Source organism: Varanus komodoensis, unplaced genomic scaffold, assembly GCF_004798865.1.
Source record: "Varanus komodoensis strain SLA01 unplaced genomic scaffold, ASM479886v1 scaffold27, whole genome shotgun sequence".
NCBI classification, from domain to species: domain Eukaryota; kingdom Metazoa; phylum Chordata; class Lepidosauria; order Squamata; family Varanidae; genus Varanus; species Varanus komodoensis.
The window spans coordinates 8,547,926-8,563,869 of record NW_025335701.1 but is presented as its reverse complement, the minus strand read 5'-3'; the positions used below and the strand labels follow the sequence as shown (position 1 = coordinate 8,563,869).

General features: G+C 47.0%; 1 protein-coding gene across 1 annotated transcript; it reads right to left on the bottom strand.

The window, feature by feature from the left end:
• Positions 1 to 331: 331 nt before the first annotated feature.
• Positions 332 to 15,818, bottom strand: DNAAF1 (dynein axonemal assembly factor 1). Its single transcript, XM_044434132.1, has 14 exons — positions 15,767 to 15,818; positions 14,715 to 14,856; positions 13,763 to 13,870; positions 12,973 to 13,099; positions 12,440 to 12,531; positions 9,896 to 10,117; positions 7,753 to 7,919; positions 6,991 to 7,112; positions 6,354 to 6,547; positions 4,711 to 4,971; positions 3,924 to 4,039; positions 3,709 to 3,777; positions 1,953 to 2,322; positions 332 to 859 (listed from the first exon to the last, which is right to left on the bottom strand). The coding sequence occupies exons 2-14, from the start codon at positions 14,839 to 14,841 to the stop codon at positions 810 to 812; spliced, it is 2,025 nt and encodes a 674-aa protein (XP_044290067.1). The 5' UTR covers positions 14,842 to 14,856; positions 15,767 to 15,818; the 3' UTR covers positions 332 to 809.
• Between the last annotated feature and the right edge of the window lie 126 nt (positions 15,819 to 15,944).

Genomic DNA, 15,944 nt, shown 5'->3' with positions numbered 1-15,944 from the left:
TTCCTTTTGATTCATTTCTCTCTGCGTAAGCATTAATAGCATGCACCTATTTGGCTATCCTCACAGTGAAATCCTGTCCTTCCTCTAAGGTGGCCAAGGAACTCATGTTACCAGCTGCATCTTAGCACCCACAGGATGTAAGCCCTGCTCCCTCCCTGCTGGTTTGGCATGGCAAATGAGGTTGGAGAGCGACCTAATGGAGGAGGAGCTGAGGGTGTCTCCCTAGATGAGGATTCAGTATTCCACATAAAAAGCAACATAACAGATGATGCAAGAAGTAACAGAAATACTTTACTTAGTCTGAATTCCAATGAAAACAAAACTGCAGTTTTAATAAGCAAAGTAACAATCCAGAAAGCATGTTTGAATTTAGTGGGAGAGAGTTAAGCAAAGGCTTCCTCACTAAAAACAAAGAGACTCAAAGTGCTTCACTTCGAATGGAGCTCTTTAATGATAAAAGGAGGTCGCAGAGAACTGAATTCCTACGTTAGTTGACTTGGTGGCAATGCACCTTCATACTGCATGTCACGGGAAGATTCTCCATGTTCTGCACTCAGAAAAACTAAACATTAACACCAGCTCTGTCTAAGTAACCTTATAATGGAAATGCCTTTTTGCTGGAAACTGAACAGCTTCACTAGCCAGGACTGGGTGACATATGAGTCTTGCTATTTGAGGTTATGCTTGGCATGGAATTCCAGCAAACCAAGTTACTGTGGAAATAGCATTACAAAATCTCACAGAGCATCAACAATTGCGGGAATCTCTGTGCTGAGTTCATTGTTCGGTCCGATTTATACTTGGTCTCTTCACTTGTTTTCTGGCACATTCTGTTCCGTATCTGCTTCAAAAACACTCCCTGTTGAAAGGTAAAATTGTAGTTAGTTTTCCTACTATTTGAAAGAGAAGCTAGAGGACCAGCCACTAGGTTGTGTGTTGTTTCAAAGGCTGGAGAGGCAGCTGAGGTTGCTCGGTATGAACTGGACTGGAAGGATGATCCCTTAGCGCTCCACACTGGTGGGCCCCTCAAAGTTTGGGGGAGAGGCAGAGCTCTGGCAGTCACTGGGACTCGCTGGGGAGGACGCGGGCTCAGTGAAGCTCGAGCTCTGGTTGCTCAGAGCTCCAGTGGGTGCTGTGGAGCAGGACTGGGCAACCTGTAACCAGCCAGGTATTTTGCCCTCATGCTCCCTCACCCTTGGCAATACTGGCGAGGGATGACTGGAGCTGGAGGCCAAAACATTCGAAAGGCTGCAAGTTGCCCACTTCTGATACAGAGCCCAGTCTGGTCATGTCTTATACTCAGACACCTGAACCCACTGGCTGTTCCAGGGCCAGTTTGATGAGGCAGCTGTGACGGGGAACTGTGCCTCCCCTCTACCCACTAGGCATGCCCTTCTTGATCCACAAATGGCCACACACCAGCCTGAAAGTTTGCACGTGGCCTATGCAGTGCATGGCCTTGTGGCCGCTGTGTGATTGCATGTGGATAAGCATGATGAGGTTTGGGCCCGGATGCAATGGACTCCGTTTGCCCCCACCCTCCGCAAAGGTGATGTGCACCGGCCGACCTCCGGCTGGCTCTTGACGAGAGAAGTCACGCCAGGCAGGCTGGAGCAGTCCCACTCCCTCACCGCGACACATGCAGCGTATCATCCAGGCTAGACCCTCACACCCTCGGCATGATTACGTCCCAGTGAAATCGATGAGACTTCCGGGATGAAGCTGGTAAGCAGCAGGTGTTCAACTGCTGTGATTATGAGCCAAGCACACTTCAGCATGTGGAAACTACTGCAACTGATTTCTCTAAGAATCAATATGTGGATTGGAATGTGCCTATAAAGATGGGGTGCCCACAGAATATACCCTTAAAACCAGGCAGGTGGATGCAAGGTCTGTGTTGTAGGCCAAGACATCTGAAGGAGCCCAAGTCGCCTTGTTGGTGTTGAATTTACCTTGGCAAAGAGACACACCATCTCTGTTTCCCACAACACTGAGATATAACTCTGCTGTCTCCCTGTGTGGTGGTGACTGCAGGGATGAAGCCAGTGGTTCTGTAATAATCTCCTCGATCAAGGGCCTCGGCGGGTACTTTGGGGGTATTTTGGCTTCCAAGACTTCCTCTTCTCGTGCTAGAAGATCTGCCTCATTGGGCCTCAGGGCTTCCTTTGTACCAACTTCAGGTGCCTTACATCCGTTGGAGAAGATGGAAGTTGGGACATCTTCTGCTACCACATTCCCAGAAATAGCTGCTTCTCCTTCAACTACGTCGTCTCCATCATTGCTTGCTTCAGAAATCACTTCAATTTTTGGAGGAGAGGTTTGCTATAAAGGTAAAACAAACATCTCAAAAGTGTTTGCTTCCACCAACGGCAACCTTGATGCTCTGACCTCGTGCCACTCAAAGGCATTTCGCTTTCCAAACTACAGCAAGCTTAGCTCTTCTACAGTAAGCAGGGTGTTCACAATTGCTTAGCACAGAAAGAGTACCTCTGTCACTCAGACTTGCATGATATTGCCATCTGTTTGACTGCCCTGCATTCTCCCAAAGAATCCTAAGAATGATGCTTGGTGATGGCACTTAAATCCCTGGAATTCCACCCTCCTAGAAGGAAGGTCCCTGTGGAGAATGACTGCTAAAGCAAGTGGCTGCAAAGTAGGTGTTCACCCGCCACCTCCCCCATCAAGCTTCACAGCTGATTTTTCCATCTGGCCTTCTAACAAAATCCTGTGTCTATGAATACTAAACCCACTTACGGAATTTAACAGAACTTCTGAGTCGACACGCATCGGGTTGCACTGTAAGCCAGGGGAAAGGACTGTTCAGTTCTGCTCTCTCTGCAGCTACTGGATGCACAGAAAGCAACTGCTGCTGTTGAAAATGGTGGTGCAGAAAGAGCAGGGGGGCTTCCTTTTCACATATTCCCCGCACTTGGTGGCATATGAAAAAATGCTGCTGGAATCGACTCCCAGGCACAAGCTAGGACTTAGAATGCACCAGAAGCCAATACGCTCAGGACCCTTCTCAGGCCCCTTTCCTGGAAGAGTCATCCGCGCAGCGGGTCTGCGGATGCTCTTGGACACAGGGAGTGGCATAGATGTGCCTGTCCAGAGCCACTCAGATGGGCTGGTAAAGTGCATGGCAGATCGCAGAATGCAGCTGCAGAATGGGGGAGCCCCCTCGGAGCCCAGCTTGCATCATCCCACCTACTGGAGCAAGTGGGAACAGACCATTGAAGGAGGTCCTTCCCCACGGCAGAAAAATCACCCCGGGGCAGAGAGTGAATGGAGGAACGTTTTAAAGGGCACCAGGATTCTGAGATGGCACGGTCTGGGTGGAGCACTGCACACATTTGGTCTTCCATTTAGAAAGAACAGAACACAACAGAAAAGGAGCAAAGGAGAAATGTTTCTTTTTTTGTCAATCGTGATGGAGGCATACCGCATAAATGGCTTATTCTATGCATATCAGCTGCCCAGATAATCATGTACACAATCCTTCTAAAAACAGGTAAATTCTGTGCATGGTAGGTATTTGGGAGGGGAAAATATTTGCAAAGCAATATTTGCAAATATTTGTCTCAAGATGGCCCTGCCTTTAATACCTAAGATGTTAAAATCCATTGTTGTGTTATAAGTATAAACACATTCATTATACAAACCACAGGATTAAGAAAGCAACATTTTATGAGAATAGTTCAGAACATTCACCTTTCTGGTAAAGATTTCCCCCTGTACTGAGGCTTCACTGGTATCAAGATCTTCCAAATCAGGCAGTTCCTAAAATGAAAGTTACTCTGTGGTTTATTGATGAAGGCAGCTTTTAAAAACTGAGAAATCAGGTTTGTGAAAGTGTGATAGCACAAAACTGGAATTCTTCACCCTGGCCAAACCCCACCCTTTCCCCTTTCTCAGCCAGTACATACATCAAGAAAGAGCTTCTCTGGTATATCCAACTGAATGTGTTCGATATCTGCTGGATCCGCCAGGTCAGTAAGCTGTGGCCCTGGTGCAGCCGTCTTAATCTTATCTACTGCTATCCCTGAAGAATGCAAGAAAAAAATGCTGACTAGTTCTGGGCTCAGTTACATGGAAGTGGGGAGGGCTGCCCTGCCCTGCATTTTGGGTTTTGAAATCTGTCAGGACACCAGGCATCATTCTTGTTTGCTGCACTTTTCTATTCAAATATAGCTATTACATGTTCAGCCTGCCTTTCTTCCTCTAGCAAGGAACTCTAGCAAGACTCCGAATGTAGGAGGCGGCTTGCAAACGTTTTATCCCTTCCCCAGGTCTGGAAGTGCAGTGTGGGGTAGTGGCTAAGAGCGTGGGACCGGGCCTTGGGTGAGCTGGGTTCGAGTCCCCGCTCAGCCATGGAGCCCACCATGTGACTTTGGGCCAGTCACAGACACTCACCCAACCCACCTCAGAGGGTAGCTGTCATGGGAATAAGACTGAGAGCAGGAGGAGGAGATTGATGGAAGCTGCTTTGAGCTCTTTTGATTATGACGAAGACAGGAAATAGCTCTAATAATATTATCAGAAGAGGGTCACGCAGACTCCATGCCCACCCATCCCCCTTAAAATGCTGCTGTCTTTGACAATCCGGCGTTTGCTGAGGCAACTAGTACTTTTGCCATCAGTTCTAGCAAAATTGGGATTGTGTTTGGCACACCGTCACGGCTGCAGTTCTGTTTATCTGCAGATGCCACTAACCTTCTTCAGTAGATCGTCTGTGGGAGCCCATGCTGAAGCTTGGCTCTTGTGCTCCCTGTTGATGGCCACCTGGATGACCACCGTCTGGTCTTCCCAACGGATCTCCTGAGATTTCTGCTGCTCTCTGAGCCTCCTCGTGTGCATTCATGGTTTCCTCCACAAATTTCTCAATCTTCTGCTTTGTTTCCAGCTCTTCTGAAGTACAGGGTGTCTCCACTCTATTGTCTCCTGTATTGTTGCTGTCTGAAGATGGGATTTCCCCTGGAAGAGCCCAGTGGCCAATAAATTTTGCTTACCTGCAAGTAGGACTAATTCTTCAGTTTTCCTTGTGCAGCACCTTTTTTTAGATATGCAAAACAGGGACGCTTCGCCCTGGAGAAGCCTCCCACAGATCAACCCCGGCTTTTCATTTCCAGCCTGAGCAAAGCAGCAGAAAGCGGCCATTCCAAAGATAACAAACTCAGCCCAGATCTCTGCCTTTCAAAGTCACTCCTTTGTTTCCTACAGCAAGCTGGGCTGCCCTAGTGCTGAAGGCAGTGAATGCAGAATCTGAGGTCAACCTCTCTCACCAGCGAAGCCAGCAAGAGACAGCACTTCTTCCGACAGAAGCAAATGCGGCCGTGCTGGCAATAAGCGGGCCCACGGCGTGCAGTGGTGCAATGCCTTCGTCACACCATCCGAAGGGATGCTAGTTGTGCGCCCACCCTGCTGTGCCGTTCCCTAGGTCTCTTCACGAGGCAAGATGTGAGAAAGAGCAGGGGATGCAGGGGAAGAGGCAGGGCAGTCCCGGTGTCTGCGTGAGCGCGGCCTTGAGAGGAAACGGTGCAAGGGTGACCTGCTGACACTCCCCGGAGGCTCTTGCAGGGTAAGCGGTGGCTTTGGGCTTCGGATGCCTTCCCCCAGTTATAAAGAAACATGAAATCTAGCTTTGCTCATTCAGTCTCAAGGCAGTGATCATGCAGACTGCCTGGCTTCTGGTTTTCACCCTCCCTCTCGCCACCCCCAGCCCTGCTTTTTGGACCATCTTGCCTCATGAAGAGCTGTGACGATCTTGGAAGTCTGCCTTTTTCTTTTTTTGTGTTCAGGTGTGCTCTGGTTCCCAAGTATGCTGCCCTGCTCTTCCAGGGATGCCCTACTGGAGGTTGAAAGCTACAAGGATAGACTATCCCAGCTGTGCAATTCCTTCTTGCTGGAAGTTTGCTCGATGATCCAATCCATTTATTTTGAAGCATTTGTGAAGAATTTCCTTTTTTATTTTTTTTGGAAGGCATTTAGAATGTTCTCAATTGGTTTTAAATTCTTCTGTTTCATTGCGATTATTAAGGGATATTCTGCGAGTTACACAAAACAACTTACAAAAAAGCATAAAAATCAATCTTCAAAACAAGTTTATAACAAACTAAAAGCACTAGAAAAGGCAAAAAAATCAAAGAATGAACACTAACAATCACACCCTAGCAATTTATGATTGTACTACTGGTACTGCTCTTTGGCTTATTAGTTTATAACTTGCTAGATAGTGGATAAGGGTAGACAGGAAAGGCCAGTAAGAATAAAACTGCTCTGATCTTGAAGATTTACTTGGTTATATTCTGAACCAGCACCGTGGCACAGTATGTTTACTCAAATGCTCCATCACAAACCTCCTCCTTGGCCAGCTGCTGTTCCAACTTGTCCTTCCGTCTCCTGCTGCCGCCTCTTCTCCTCAGCTCTTTGCCGAACTGCAGCGAGAGCATCCACGCTGTCCTGGATTTTCTTTCTTTCTCTGGACTCCCAGGCATCCCTTTCTTTTTTCTCGGCCTCACGGCCACCGGCAGACCAGGCTTCAGCACAGGCTCTGATGGCGAGAAGAGGGAAAATTCCCATCAGGCGCTTGGCACCCCATGTTCCATGTTTCCACAGGGTGGAGTGGTTGGTCTCCTCATCCGAGAACGTACGACGTCTGTCTTCTGGCTGGATTTGCGCTCCTTGTGTGAACCGTGCCTCCATTTGAGGGCTATAAGAGTGCACGCTCTCTGGAGAAGCAAACCCAAACAAAGCTCACTCTCCTGAACTGACTGGGGCTGCTACATGTATAACCACATGCCTTTGTTTAGAATCAGCTTTTTATTGTGTTGCAGGCTATCCTGTTTTGTTTTGTTTTTAAATCTTCTAACACTTCCATGAGGTTGGTTGTTAATATTCCCATTTTACCAATAGGATAGCCAGAGTTGATGAGATTCTTTGTGTTCTGAGACTGCCAAAGAAAGGGTACCACCTCCTCCTCTCTGCCCGTCTTACCTGTCCTTTGGAAAAACGGGCCTGTCGTCCAAATATGTCAGATGCTTCAATCGGATGGTAAGTGTCCTCCTGTAGTTAGTAATTTTCTTAGTTACACCATTTCCCATTAAGTTCAATACACGCTGTAAAAATAAAGGCAAAATAATCTTAACATAAAAAGTGGAAGACAGTAGAAATAATTCTTGTAATGCATGTGAATCGAACCTGAAACTAAAAAAAAAATTTAAAAAATCCAATTTTCACAGAAATCAGCTATGCAAACTGTCCATCCCTTAACTCCCAACACCTTCATGCATGGGGCTTGCATGTCACAGTAACCCACCTGGGCAGTAAGTGGGCTGGTTGCTGTGCAAGCCACCTAAGATGGGCTGAGAGAGCATCAAGCCTGCTCTGGGTTATTCTCTTCGTCCTTTGCCCTCATCAGCCCCGGTGGTATTCCAGGGAACTTGGTGGCTAAAGCCACCTTGTCCCCATTCCCTGCCACAACCGCAAGCCCCGTTTCACTGCCCCTGCCCACGCCACTGAGCCCGTGAACAGCATGATTAAGTGTGCTTGCATCTGTACAGCCCTACCTGGAATTCTGTTCTCTGCTCATGCTAGAGCGTGGTGGTACTTCTGCTCCCTGAGACATTAGATACAGTGTCAGCCCTCCCCCTGTGCACTGAATCAACAGTGGGAGTCATTGGGTGCTTATGAAAGGATGGGTCAATTATATAACCCCAGTGATACATCATGTACCCGAGAGAGGTACACTCTGCTTACCAGATCAGGCATGGTCTCTAGGACACCCAAGATATTGGGGTCGTCTAACTTGTTGTGAGAAAGGTCAAGAACACTAATACTTGGACATTCCTGTAGGTGCTGTATGTCTTCGACGGTTTGTAACATGTTGTGAGCAATCTGCAGTGTGTGCAGAACTTTCAAACAGGCTGTTGAAGAAGAAAGTGAGGAAACTTCATTTAGACAATCTCTCCTGCAAGAAGCTTCATATGGAAACCCTCCCTGAGCTCTGCCTGGTGCTAATGGGGGGGGGGGGGGCGCAGGGGGGCTGATCGTCCTTGCGATGAGACACCGCAATGCTGCATTTCTTTGGAAGACCCATTCACATCTCATCACATACTGCAGCCAGCTCAAGAGCTGCCAATCTCAGGCAAGTGAGCAAGCTTCGGCGAATGGGGCGGCATAAAAATGTTTAAATAAATAAATAAATAAGCAAGCAAGCAAGCAAGCAAGCAAGCAAGCATCCCAACAAATTTTGGAATCCTGACCGCAGATATTCAGGATTAATATGCAAAAAAGACACTATCCTACTTCAGTTGTAGCTATCTACAGAGGTCCTCTTGGTAGGTGGTTCAGGTTTCCAGTTAAGTGATTTTGGCCCGGCCCTGGATGAACAGGGTCCGCAGCTTGGGAGTGCTCCTTGGCCCGGAGCTGTCCCTGGAGGCCCAGGTGGCGCAGTGGCAAGGAGCACTTTCCTTCAGCTTCGGCTGATCTATCAGCTGCATCCTTACCTGGACAAGCACCGCCTAGCAATGGTGACACATGCTCTGGTAACTTCCTGGTTGGATTACTGTAAAGCGCTCTATGTGGGGCTGCCCTTGAAGACGGTCTGGATTCTTCAAATGGTTCAGAACAGAGCTGATTGCTGTCGGGGGGCGGACGCTATTCTCATATAACACTGGCCCTCTTCACTGGCTTCCAATTGAAGTCCGGTCCCAATTTAAGGTGCTGGTATTGACCTATAAAGCCCTAAACGGCTTGGGACCAGGATACCTGAAGAAATGCCTTTTTCCCTATATGCTCACCTGCTCTTAAGATCTGCAGCAGAGGCCCTGCTCTGGGAACCCTCCTTGAAGGAGGTTAGGAGAGAATATACTCAGAGGAGGGCCTTCTCTGCGGTGGCACCCCGGCTATGGAATGCATTCCCCAGAGAGGAACCACCTGGTGCCGACGTTATACACTTTTTGGCACCAGGTCAAGACCGTTTTATTCTTCCGTACTTTTAATGTTTAACTATGCTTTTATGCTCAGTTTGTGGATCAGTTGTACTGTTTTATTTGGGTATCTATGTACTTATGGGATTTGAACTGTAAGCCGTCCTGAGACTCACTGGGTATTGGACGGGGTAAAAATTACCCAAATAAATAAATATCTTCTCTTTTTAAATACTTGATAGTGATTACAGCAGCACAGACACTGCTCTTTCAAGAAACAGATTCTGCTCTTGTGTAATTTTATTTAGTTATTTGCTTGTATAGGTTTAAAGTCTCTTTGACAAATGTCTTATTTGGAGAGGAAAAGTGGGACGAAAACGTCTGAGAGGTAAGTACTAGCATGGATCAAACAAGTCCTTTTCCCTGCAGGAAAAACTTGTGTGTGAATGTGCGAGTTAGTTTAGAACTAGGATCAGGTTCCTCTCTGAATAATCTCACACAGTTGAAGGAGAGAATCTGCAGGCTTCACTAGCACACCATACGCAGAGCGGACAGCTTCTGCTTCTGCCTGCATGTTTATAACTGTGCACGCAAGTACAGACACTATGCCTGGAAAAAGCAGTGCAAAAGACAATGGATTTATATTTCAGGAAGGGCAATGGAAACACCAAAGGCTGTATAAGCAAGCTACAGTGTTGCTGTTTTTGAGCACTTAAAAGCACATGGTGACAGAAATTAGCTTTGTCTCACTAGACCACATTATCCTTCCAATACAGAATCAGAAGAATTGGGTCTATAAGAGTCAAGGAGAATAGTGCACAGTGGTGAACGCTTGCCTCTACAAGGTGCTGTGGCACTGGTTTGCCCTGTATTTTAACACACAGGCCCCTACACATGCCTGATAATAACAGCCCTAAATCACGCAGTGTTTATAGAAAAAATTCTACTTCAGTGAAGGTAGAGATTCCTACAGAGGTTTTCAATGGTCTTGACATAATTGTTGCTGAGGTTGAGAGAGTCTAGCTTTTGCAGGTGTTCGAGGTTCTCAATTTTGTGAATCAGATTGAGCTGCAGATAAAGGCAACGCAAATCTGTCTGTGCAGTCAGATTCTCAATCTTGGTCAGACCGTTGCATTCCAGCCAGAGGCACTTCAATCCTGTATATTCTTCCAGGTTCTCCAGACGATCAAATCCTACAGAGAAAGAATCGAGAAGTAGAAATGGAGAGGTACCCTCAATGAAACATAATGGAAGCATGAACCACATATTAGAATGGGGGGCTGCTGTCTTATAAAAGGGGGACTAGTTCGTGACTTAGGAATGGTAGGCAAGACAACCCAACCACTTGATAGGTAAAACTGCAGTTTAATATGCATGCCTGGCAGACACCAGTGAGTCAAGAGGGCAGCAAGGAAGCACCTTATATTAATGGCAATTGCTTCCAAATGTTGCATTATCAACAACCCTTCTGGAAAAGGGAAGCATAAGTACAGGACTGTAGATCTCATGAGAGTATAGAGGATTCCCTTGCTGCAGAACCCAACTCTTTTCTTCCCTCAGTGGCACCAGAACTCAGCTGCAGATCTTCTGTCAAGGAAGCTATATAAATACGAGTGGAATCTCCACTCAGGGAATTTTCCATGTTCTTGGAGAGGTATCTGACCAGTAAACCTGAATCTAAAGCAGCACTGGATTCTTCTAAGAACTTTAAAATGTTTTGCACTGATCCATTTTGCATCCTTACATCATGGATGAGGGCATGGTTGACTGACCGAGAGCAGAGGGTAACCATTAGTGGGGAATCGTGGGGATGGCAGCCAGTGACAAGCGAGGTCCCCCAGGGCTCTGACCTGGGGCCGATCCTGTTTAGTCTCTTCATCAGCGACATGGAAGAAGGGGTGAACAGTCTGCTGATCAAATTCGCAGACGACACTAAAACTGGAGCAGTGGCCACAACTGAGGAGCAGGTACTCCAGATCCAAAAGGATCTGGACAGACTATGGAAGTGGGCAGGAGACAACAGGATGGCGTTCAATGTGGATAAGTGCAAGGTGTTGCACTTGGGGCATAGGAATAGCTGTCATAAGTACAGGTTAGGTGACAAGTGGCTGGAGAGCAGCACTTGTGAAAGGGACCTCGGGGTGCTGGTTGACTGCAGGATAAACATGAGTCAGCCGTGTGATGTGGCGGCCAAGAGGGCGAACGCCACCCTTGGCTGCATAGCCAGAAGTGTGGCTTCTAGATCGAGAGAGATATTGCTACTACTCTACATGACTCTGGTGCACCCACAACTGGAGTACTGTGCTCAGTTCTGGGCCCCTCTTTGGCCACAAGGTTGGTGGCTGGTTTGCAAGGAAAGCCATATGAGGTGAGACTGAGGGAACCAGGTCTTTTCAGCCTGGAGGAGACTCCGAGGGGATCTGTTGGCAACATATAGGTATGTGAGGGCGTGTCACACGGAGGTGGGTAGTTCTCCCCTGCAGAGGAGGGCAGGATGCACTCCAACAGAGCAAAGCTCAAGGAACCAAGGTTCAGTTTGGATGCCAGGAAGCACTTCCTGACAGTTAGGACCCCAAGGGTGTGGAATGGGCTTCCCTAGGAGATGGTTGAGGCCCTGTCCGTGAGGGTGGTCAAGGATAGGCTAGACATGCACATGGTGGGCATGTCATGAGTGAAGCCGACTGGAGCCAGGGGTCAGACTAGATGGCCTGGGAGGCCCCTTCTGACTTGCTCTGTTTCTATGTTTCTATGAATTGTAATACTCTATTTAGAGCAGGTGGCACTGTGGGGAGCAGAGCACTCCTGAAAATGAACATGCCCACCAAAGATGGGTGTAAGTATTTCTTGTTCTGCCTCTTGGAACAAATAGAAATGTTGCTGCTGTTTTAAATCAGCGGTCCTAAAACTATCAAATAGAAAGCAAGGAGAGACTTCTGTCTACTCCTTTATCAGAAGTCTGAACAAAAATAAAAACTGAGAATGAAAAAACACTGATTCATCCTGTTCTGCTTGGAAGGCAGAGGCAAGGGTGAGCTGAGCTCCCTCCATGGCAGTGGGGTGCGACACTTTGCCTGCCTGCTCCACCCCTTTGCTGACTGAGAATATCACGTTGTGCCTGTTGCAACCCTTTCCAAAGACAACAGACTTCCCGAGAGAGCGAGAGAGAGAGAGAAAGCGGGAGCAGGGCTGGTTGGGCCTCACCCAGAGAACAGGCATGCTCTACATCCTTTCCGCTCTGGGCAGGGGGGAGGGAACAAGTGGCCCACCCCTACTTTAAATGCAGGAGGAAGGGCTACAGCTGATATTCCACATGTTCTCTTTCTCCACACATTCACTTACTCACCCTTCATAGTGGGAACAACAGAACTCTGAGTTTGTGGTGAGGGTGAGCGGCACGGTATAAAATTTACATGTTGACGGGTGGGTGCCATGTTTATATACACTGATCCAGAGCCAGTTTGTACACTGTTCCAACAAATTACAGTTCTACATTCTCACAGTACTGTTTCAATTACCTTTGTAATGGAGATAGAGGGTGTCATTCAAGCATGGGGTCATGTATAACTTGTGTTGTTTGCAGAGATCTCTCAGGACCTTTTTGGTCATTCTAAAAGATTAACAGGTGTGAATCTCTGAAAAAGACCTCAGTTATAAAACACATACTCCAAAAGTTCCACCTAGTCCTAGGATAGTCAGGAATTGATCTCAAAACACCAATCTGGCTTCAAACCACACTTTCGGACTTTGATTAAACATGAAACTCTGGTCAAAGCCAATGTAGATTATGCCATGGTACACTCTAGTCATCCTTCAATAGAAGCCACTAAAATTAATGGATGTTATATAAATATGGTCTCATTGATTTCAGTAGGTCTATTTGAAGAATAGATTTTCATCCCATCTTCTGGCAAAGAAAATGACTCAGGAACACACCTGGCAGGAGAGTATATTTCTGATCTCTCAACAGAGCAAAAGCAATTGGTGACGCTACCTTTATAATACATTGCCCTGTCTGTCAAAGTTAGACTATCAATAGCAAGTAAATTACCTCATTGCTCCTCCGTTTAACCCTGACTTTTCAGAGGATGAAGCACTTGCTGGCATATGACTACCATTTGTATTCTTCTCGTTCTGTTGCTGGTTATCAGTCTTAAAGTCATCTTTCCTCTGTGGTGCTTGAGCAACAGTTGTGAAAATTAAACACTTGGATTCTTGGGGATCCAGGATATTCAGTTTAACAAGAAACTAAACCTCAGGCATAAACTAAATATTAGATTGCATCTAGTATACAAATGCACTGGAACTGATAAATATATTCCATTCCAAACTCTGTCCAGAAACAGCTCTTCTGGATTTTTAGAAACAGTTGATTTTGCTTTACAAGAGCTAATTAAGAAATTCTGGTTTTGCCTTGGAAAAAAATCCTCTCAAAACTGAGGATTAACAGACTGCTAGATATTGAGGACAAATAGCAGGGAAAGCCTGCCTGTCAACTTCCAGATCACCTAGTCAAAATGTTGGAGAAGCATCCTGCCAGCTGTTGGACAGCCACCATGTGAATGGAGTGCTGGACTGGATGGTTTGATCTAGCATGACTTTTCTTGAGTTATTATGAGAGAAAATAAGGGATTAAATTGATTATTTGGCTGATCCAGAAAAGCAGCTCCTGTGTTCTTAAAAGCATCTGCTACATTTCAGCCTTTTAAACTACTCTTAAAAGCATTGGAGCAAGGCCAGATAAAAAGGTGGCAAGAGTGCATGGCCGTCATGGAGACTTAATGTGGCAAGTGAATGCATTGTTCTGAAATGGAATTATCGTTCTTGGTCTACACCATTACCTGGTTCTCCATTGCTGTAATCATTCCCAACCATTTCCAACTTCAGCTGTTTATTAATAACATCCTTGTTCACCCCTTGCTCTCCTTCTGGCAGTTGAAGCTGTAGTTCTAGAATGTAAAGATGAGAATCAGCACAACAGAGTCTTTACTGTGCCCAGGCAACAAAAAGGCCTTGCAGAATCAAGCATCTACATTCATACTGAATACACTTCACACCTGCAGATGAGGAGATACCCTCCCATTCATATCAAATGAATTGGTTTTTAAATGCAGGCACACTCAGATCTGTCTCTGCATTAGCAGCACTGGTAACATTACACTCATTGTAGAGTGCAGAAAACTCCCAAAGCAGCTAGAAAAGTGCCAGGATCACTTACTACTACACCTAAGAAATCCTACACCTGGATCCTTAGCAACAAATGATGGTGTATTTAATCCACTAAAACAATTTGTCTGGCTAAGCCCTAAAGGATATGCACAGACTAGTTCCAAAAAGAATGGCTTGCTCTGGCAAAGAGAAAAGCAAGGGAGGATGACATGAGCTTTAACTACCATAGAAAGTAAAGTGTAGGTATGTTATTGAGGATACAGGCAGGAATGGGAGATGACACAGGGGCAGATGAATTTCCACACAGCCTTTTTGCTGGGAGGCAAAAAGCCTATCACTAGGTGCACTGGCCCGCTGTTCCTAAACAGCACTGCAGAAGCGGCCAGCCACTCTTCCTGTAATGCATTCCAGTAGCTGTGGAGAAAAGTGGTCCTTGGAATACCTTGCCTCCTTCTAACAGCCAATCGGTGCCATTCATTTTAGTATCTCTGCTGGTACATGGATGTTTGGGAGCTTGACTGTGACAGCAGCAAGAGATGAAGTCATTTTGGTTGAGCAGTTTTGCTGAAATGATTTCATGTTTGAAATTCACATGGATATACTACCATTTTAGAAAACAACTACCTGCTTTTCTTAAGCTCTCCTCATTTGGGGGGAAAGCATCTTCCGGTCCACCGTCTTTCACCTCTTGTTCATTCCCCTCCCCAGCAGCAGCTTCTTTTGATGTGGGTTCTTCACTTAGTGGATGCATTCTGAAGTGCTGCTACTGAAACAGACACCAAGAAATTTGCAGTACGTCTTACTGTGTGCAATAGCTCGTTACTGAGCTTGTATGACTTCAACAACTGGTACCTAAATGTATTTGATTCGCTCTGCCCTCCCCTTTTCTTTTGTATCACATCTGCTTGCGCAGGGAGAGCCTTAAACGCTAATTGCCACCTAGCACTTATAGAGTGCCTAAACATTTCTAAGTGAAAGACAACCACTGAAAATGAATATGGCATAGTGGTCACGGCATTAAACAGTGGGGGGGGGCTCAGAAGATCAAAGTCCCCACTTTGAAATAAAACAGCAACTCATTAGCACTACCTTCTTAGCAAACAGGCTGTGACTGCTCTGCAGAGGTAGGGTTAGGGGATGGCCTGCTATGGCTAGACCCCCAAAACTTCCATGTGGAAGCCCAAATCTCTGGGAGAGCCCCTCCATTTCTCCCCCTCTGCTCTCCAGGGCATGGCTGAAATAATGGTCCGGGGTCCCTAAGGTGTGATCCCCGTGGATTAGCTGGCATTTGGCTCACAAGAGCTTCACCTCCTGCTGCCTCCCCTAATTGTCTGCCTAAGCTTCCCCTCCTCCCCAGAACCAAATGCTCTCTCGCCCCTGTGCAAACACCCCTTTGGCAAAAGAGGGGTGTCCTCAGGATACTTTGAAAGCACACAGATACTTTAAAGCCTATGTAAGATAGCATATGAAAGTGTGGCATTTTGTTTCTTTGTCCTGCATCTTGTTGGTATCAAACGCCACGCCTGCTGCTCTGTTCATCTGTTGCTTCCCAAGGGGCGAAAAGGCCGTCGTGGAAACCTTCGCTGCAAGGGACGAGCATGGAGCTCCTGGGCATGTGCAGAGTCCACTTCCTCTCCGAGGTGAGCAGCTCTAAGCCTGACGCCGCCTCGCCTCACCAGCGGGGGCTGCTCAACAAGCCGCTGCGCCTCCTTCCGCGGTGTCCCCACTTAAATGCCACCGCCAGCAGCAACCGCCACAGCCGCGGCACTCGCCGTCCAACGTCCGCTTGCCAACGGCCACCTCGCGTTCCCATGGCGACGGCGCGCCGACGCACGAGGGGCGGTCCGGAGACGT

What these genes read in the sequence shown, in the direction of transcription:
- DNAAF1 (XM_044434132.1), bottom strand. Translation starts at nt 14,841, where the DNA reads ATGCATCCACTAAGTGAAGAACCCACATCAAAAGAAGCTGCTGCTGGG. An exon ending in CCTCTATCTCCATTACAAAG is followed by an intron (nt 10,118 to 12,439) that starts GTAATTGAAACA and finishes CTTTCTCTGTAG; the next exon opens with GATTTGATCGTCTGGAGAAC. An exon ending in GGGAAATCTTTACCAGAAAG is followed by an intron (nt 2,323 to 3,708) that starts GTGAATGTTCTG and finishes TTACCTTTATAG; the next exon opens with CAAACCTCTCCTCCAAAAAT.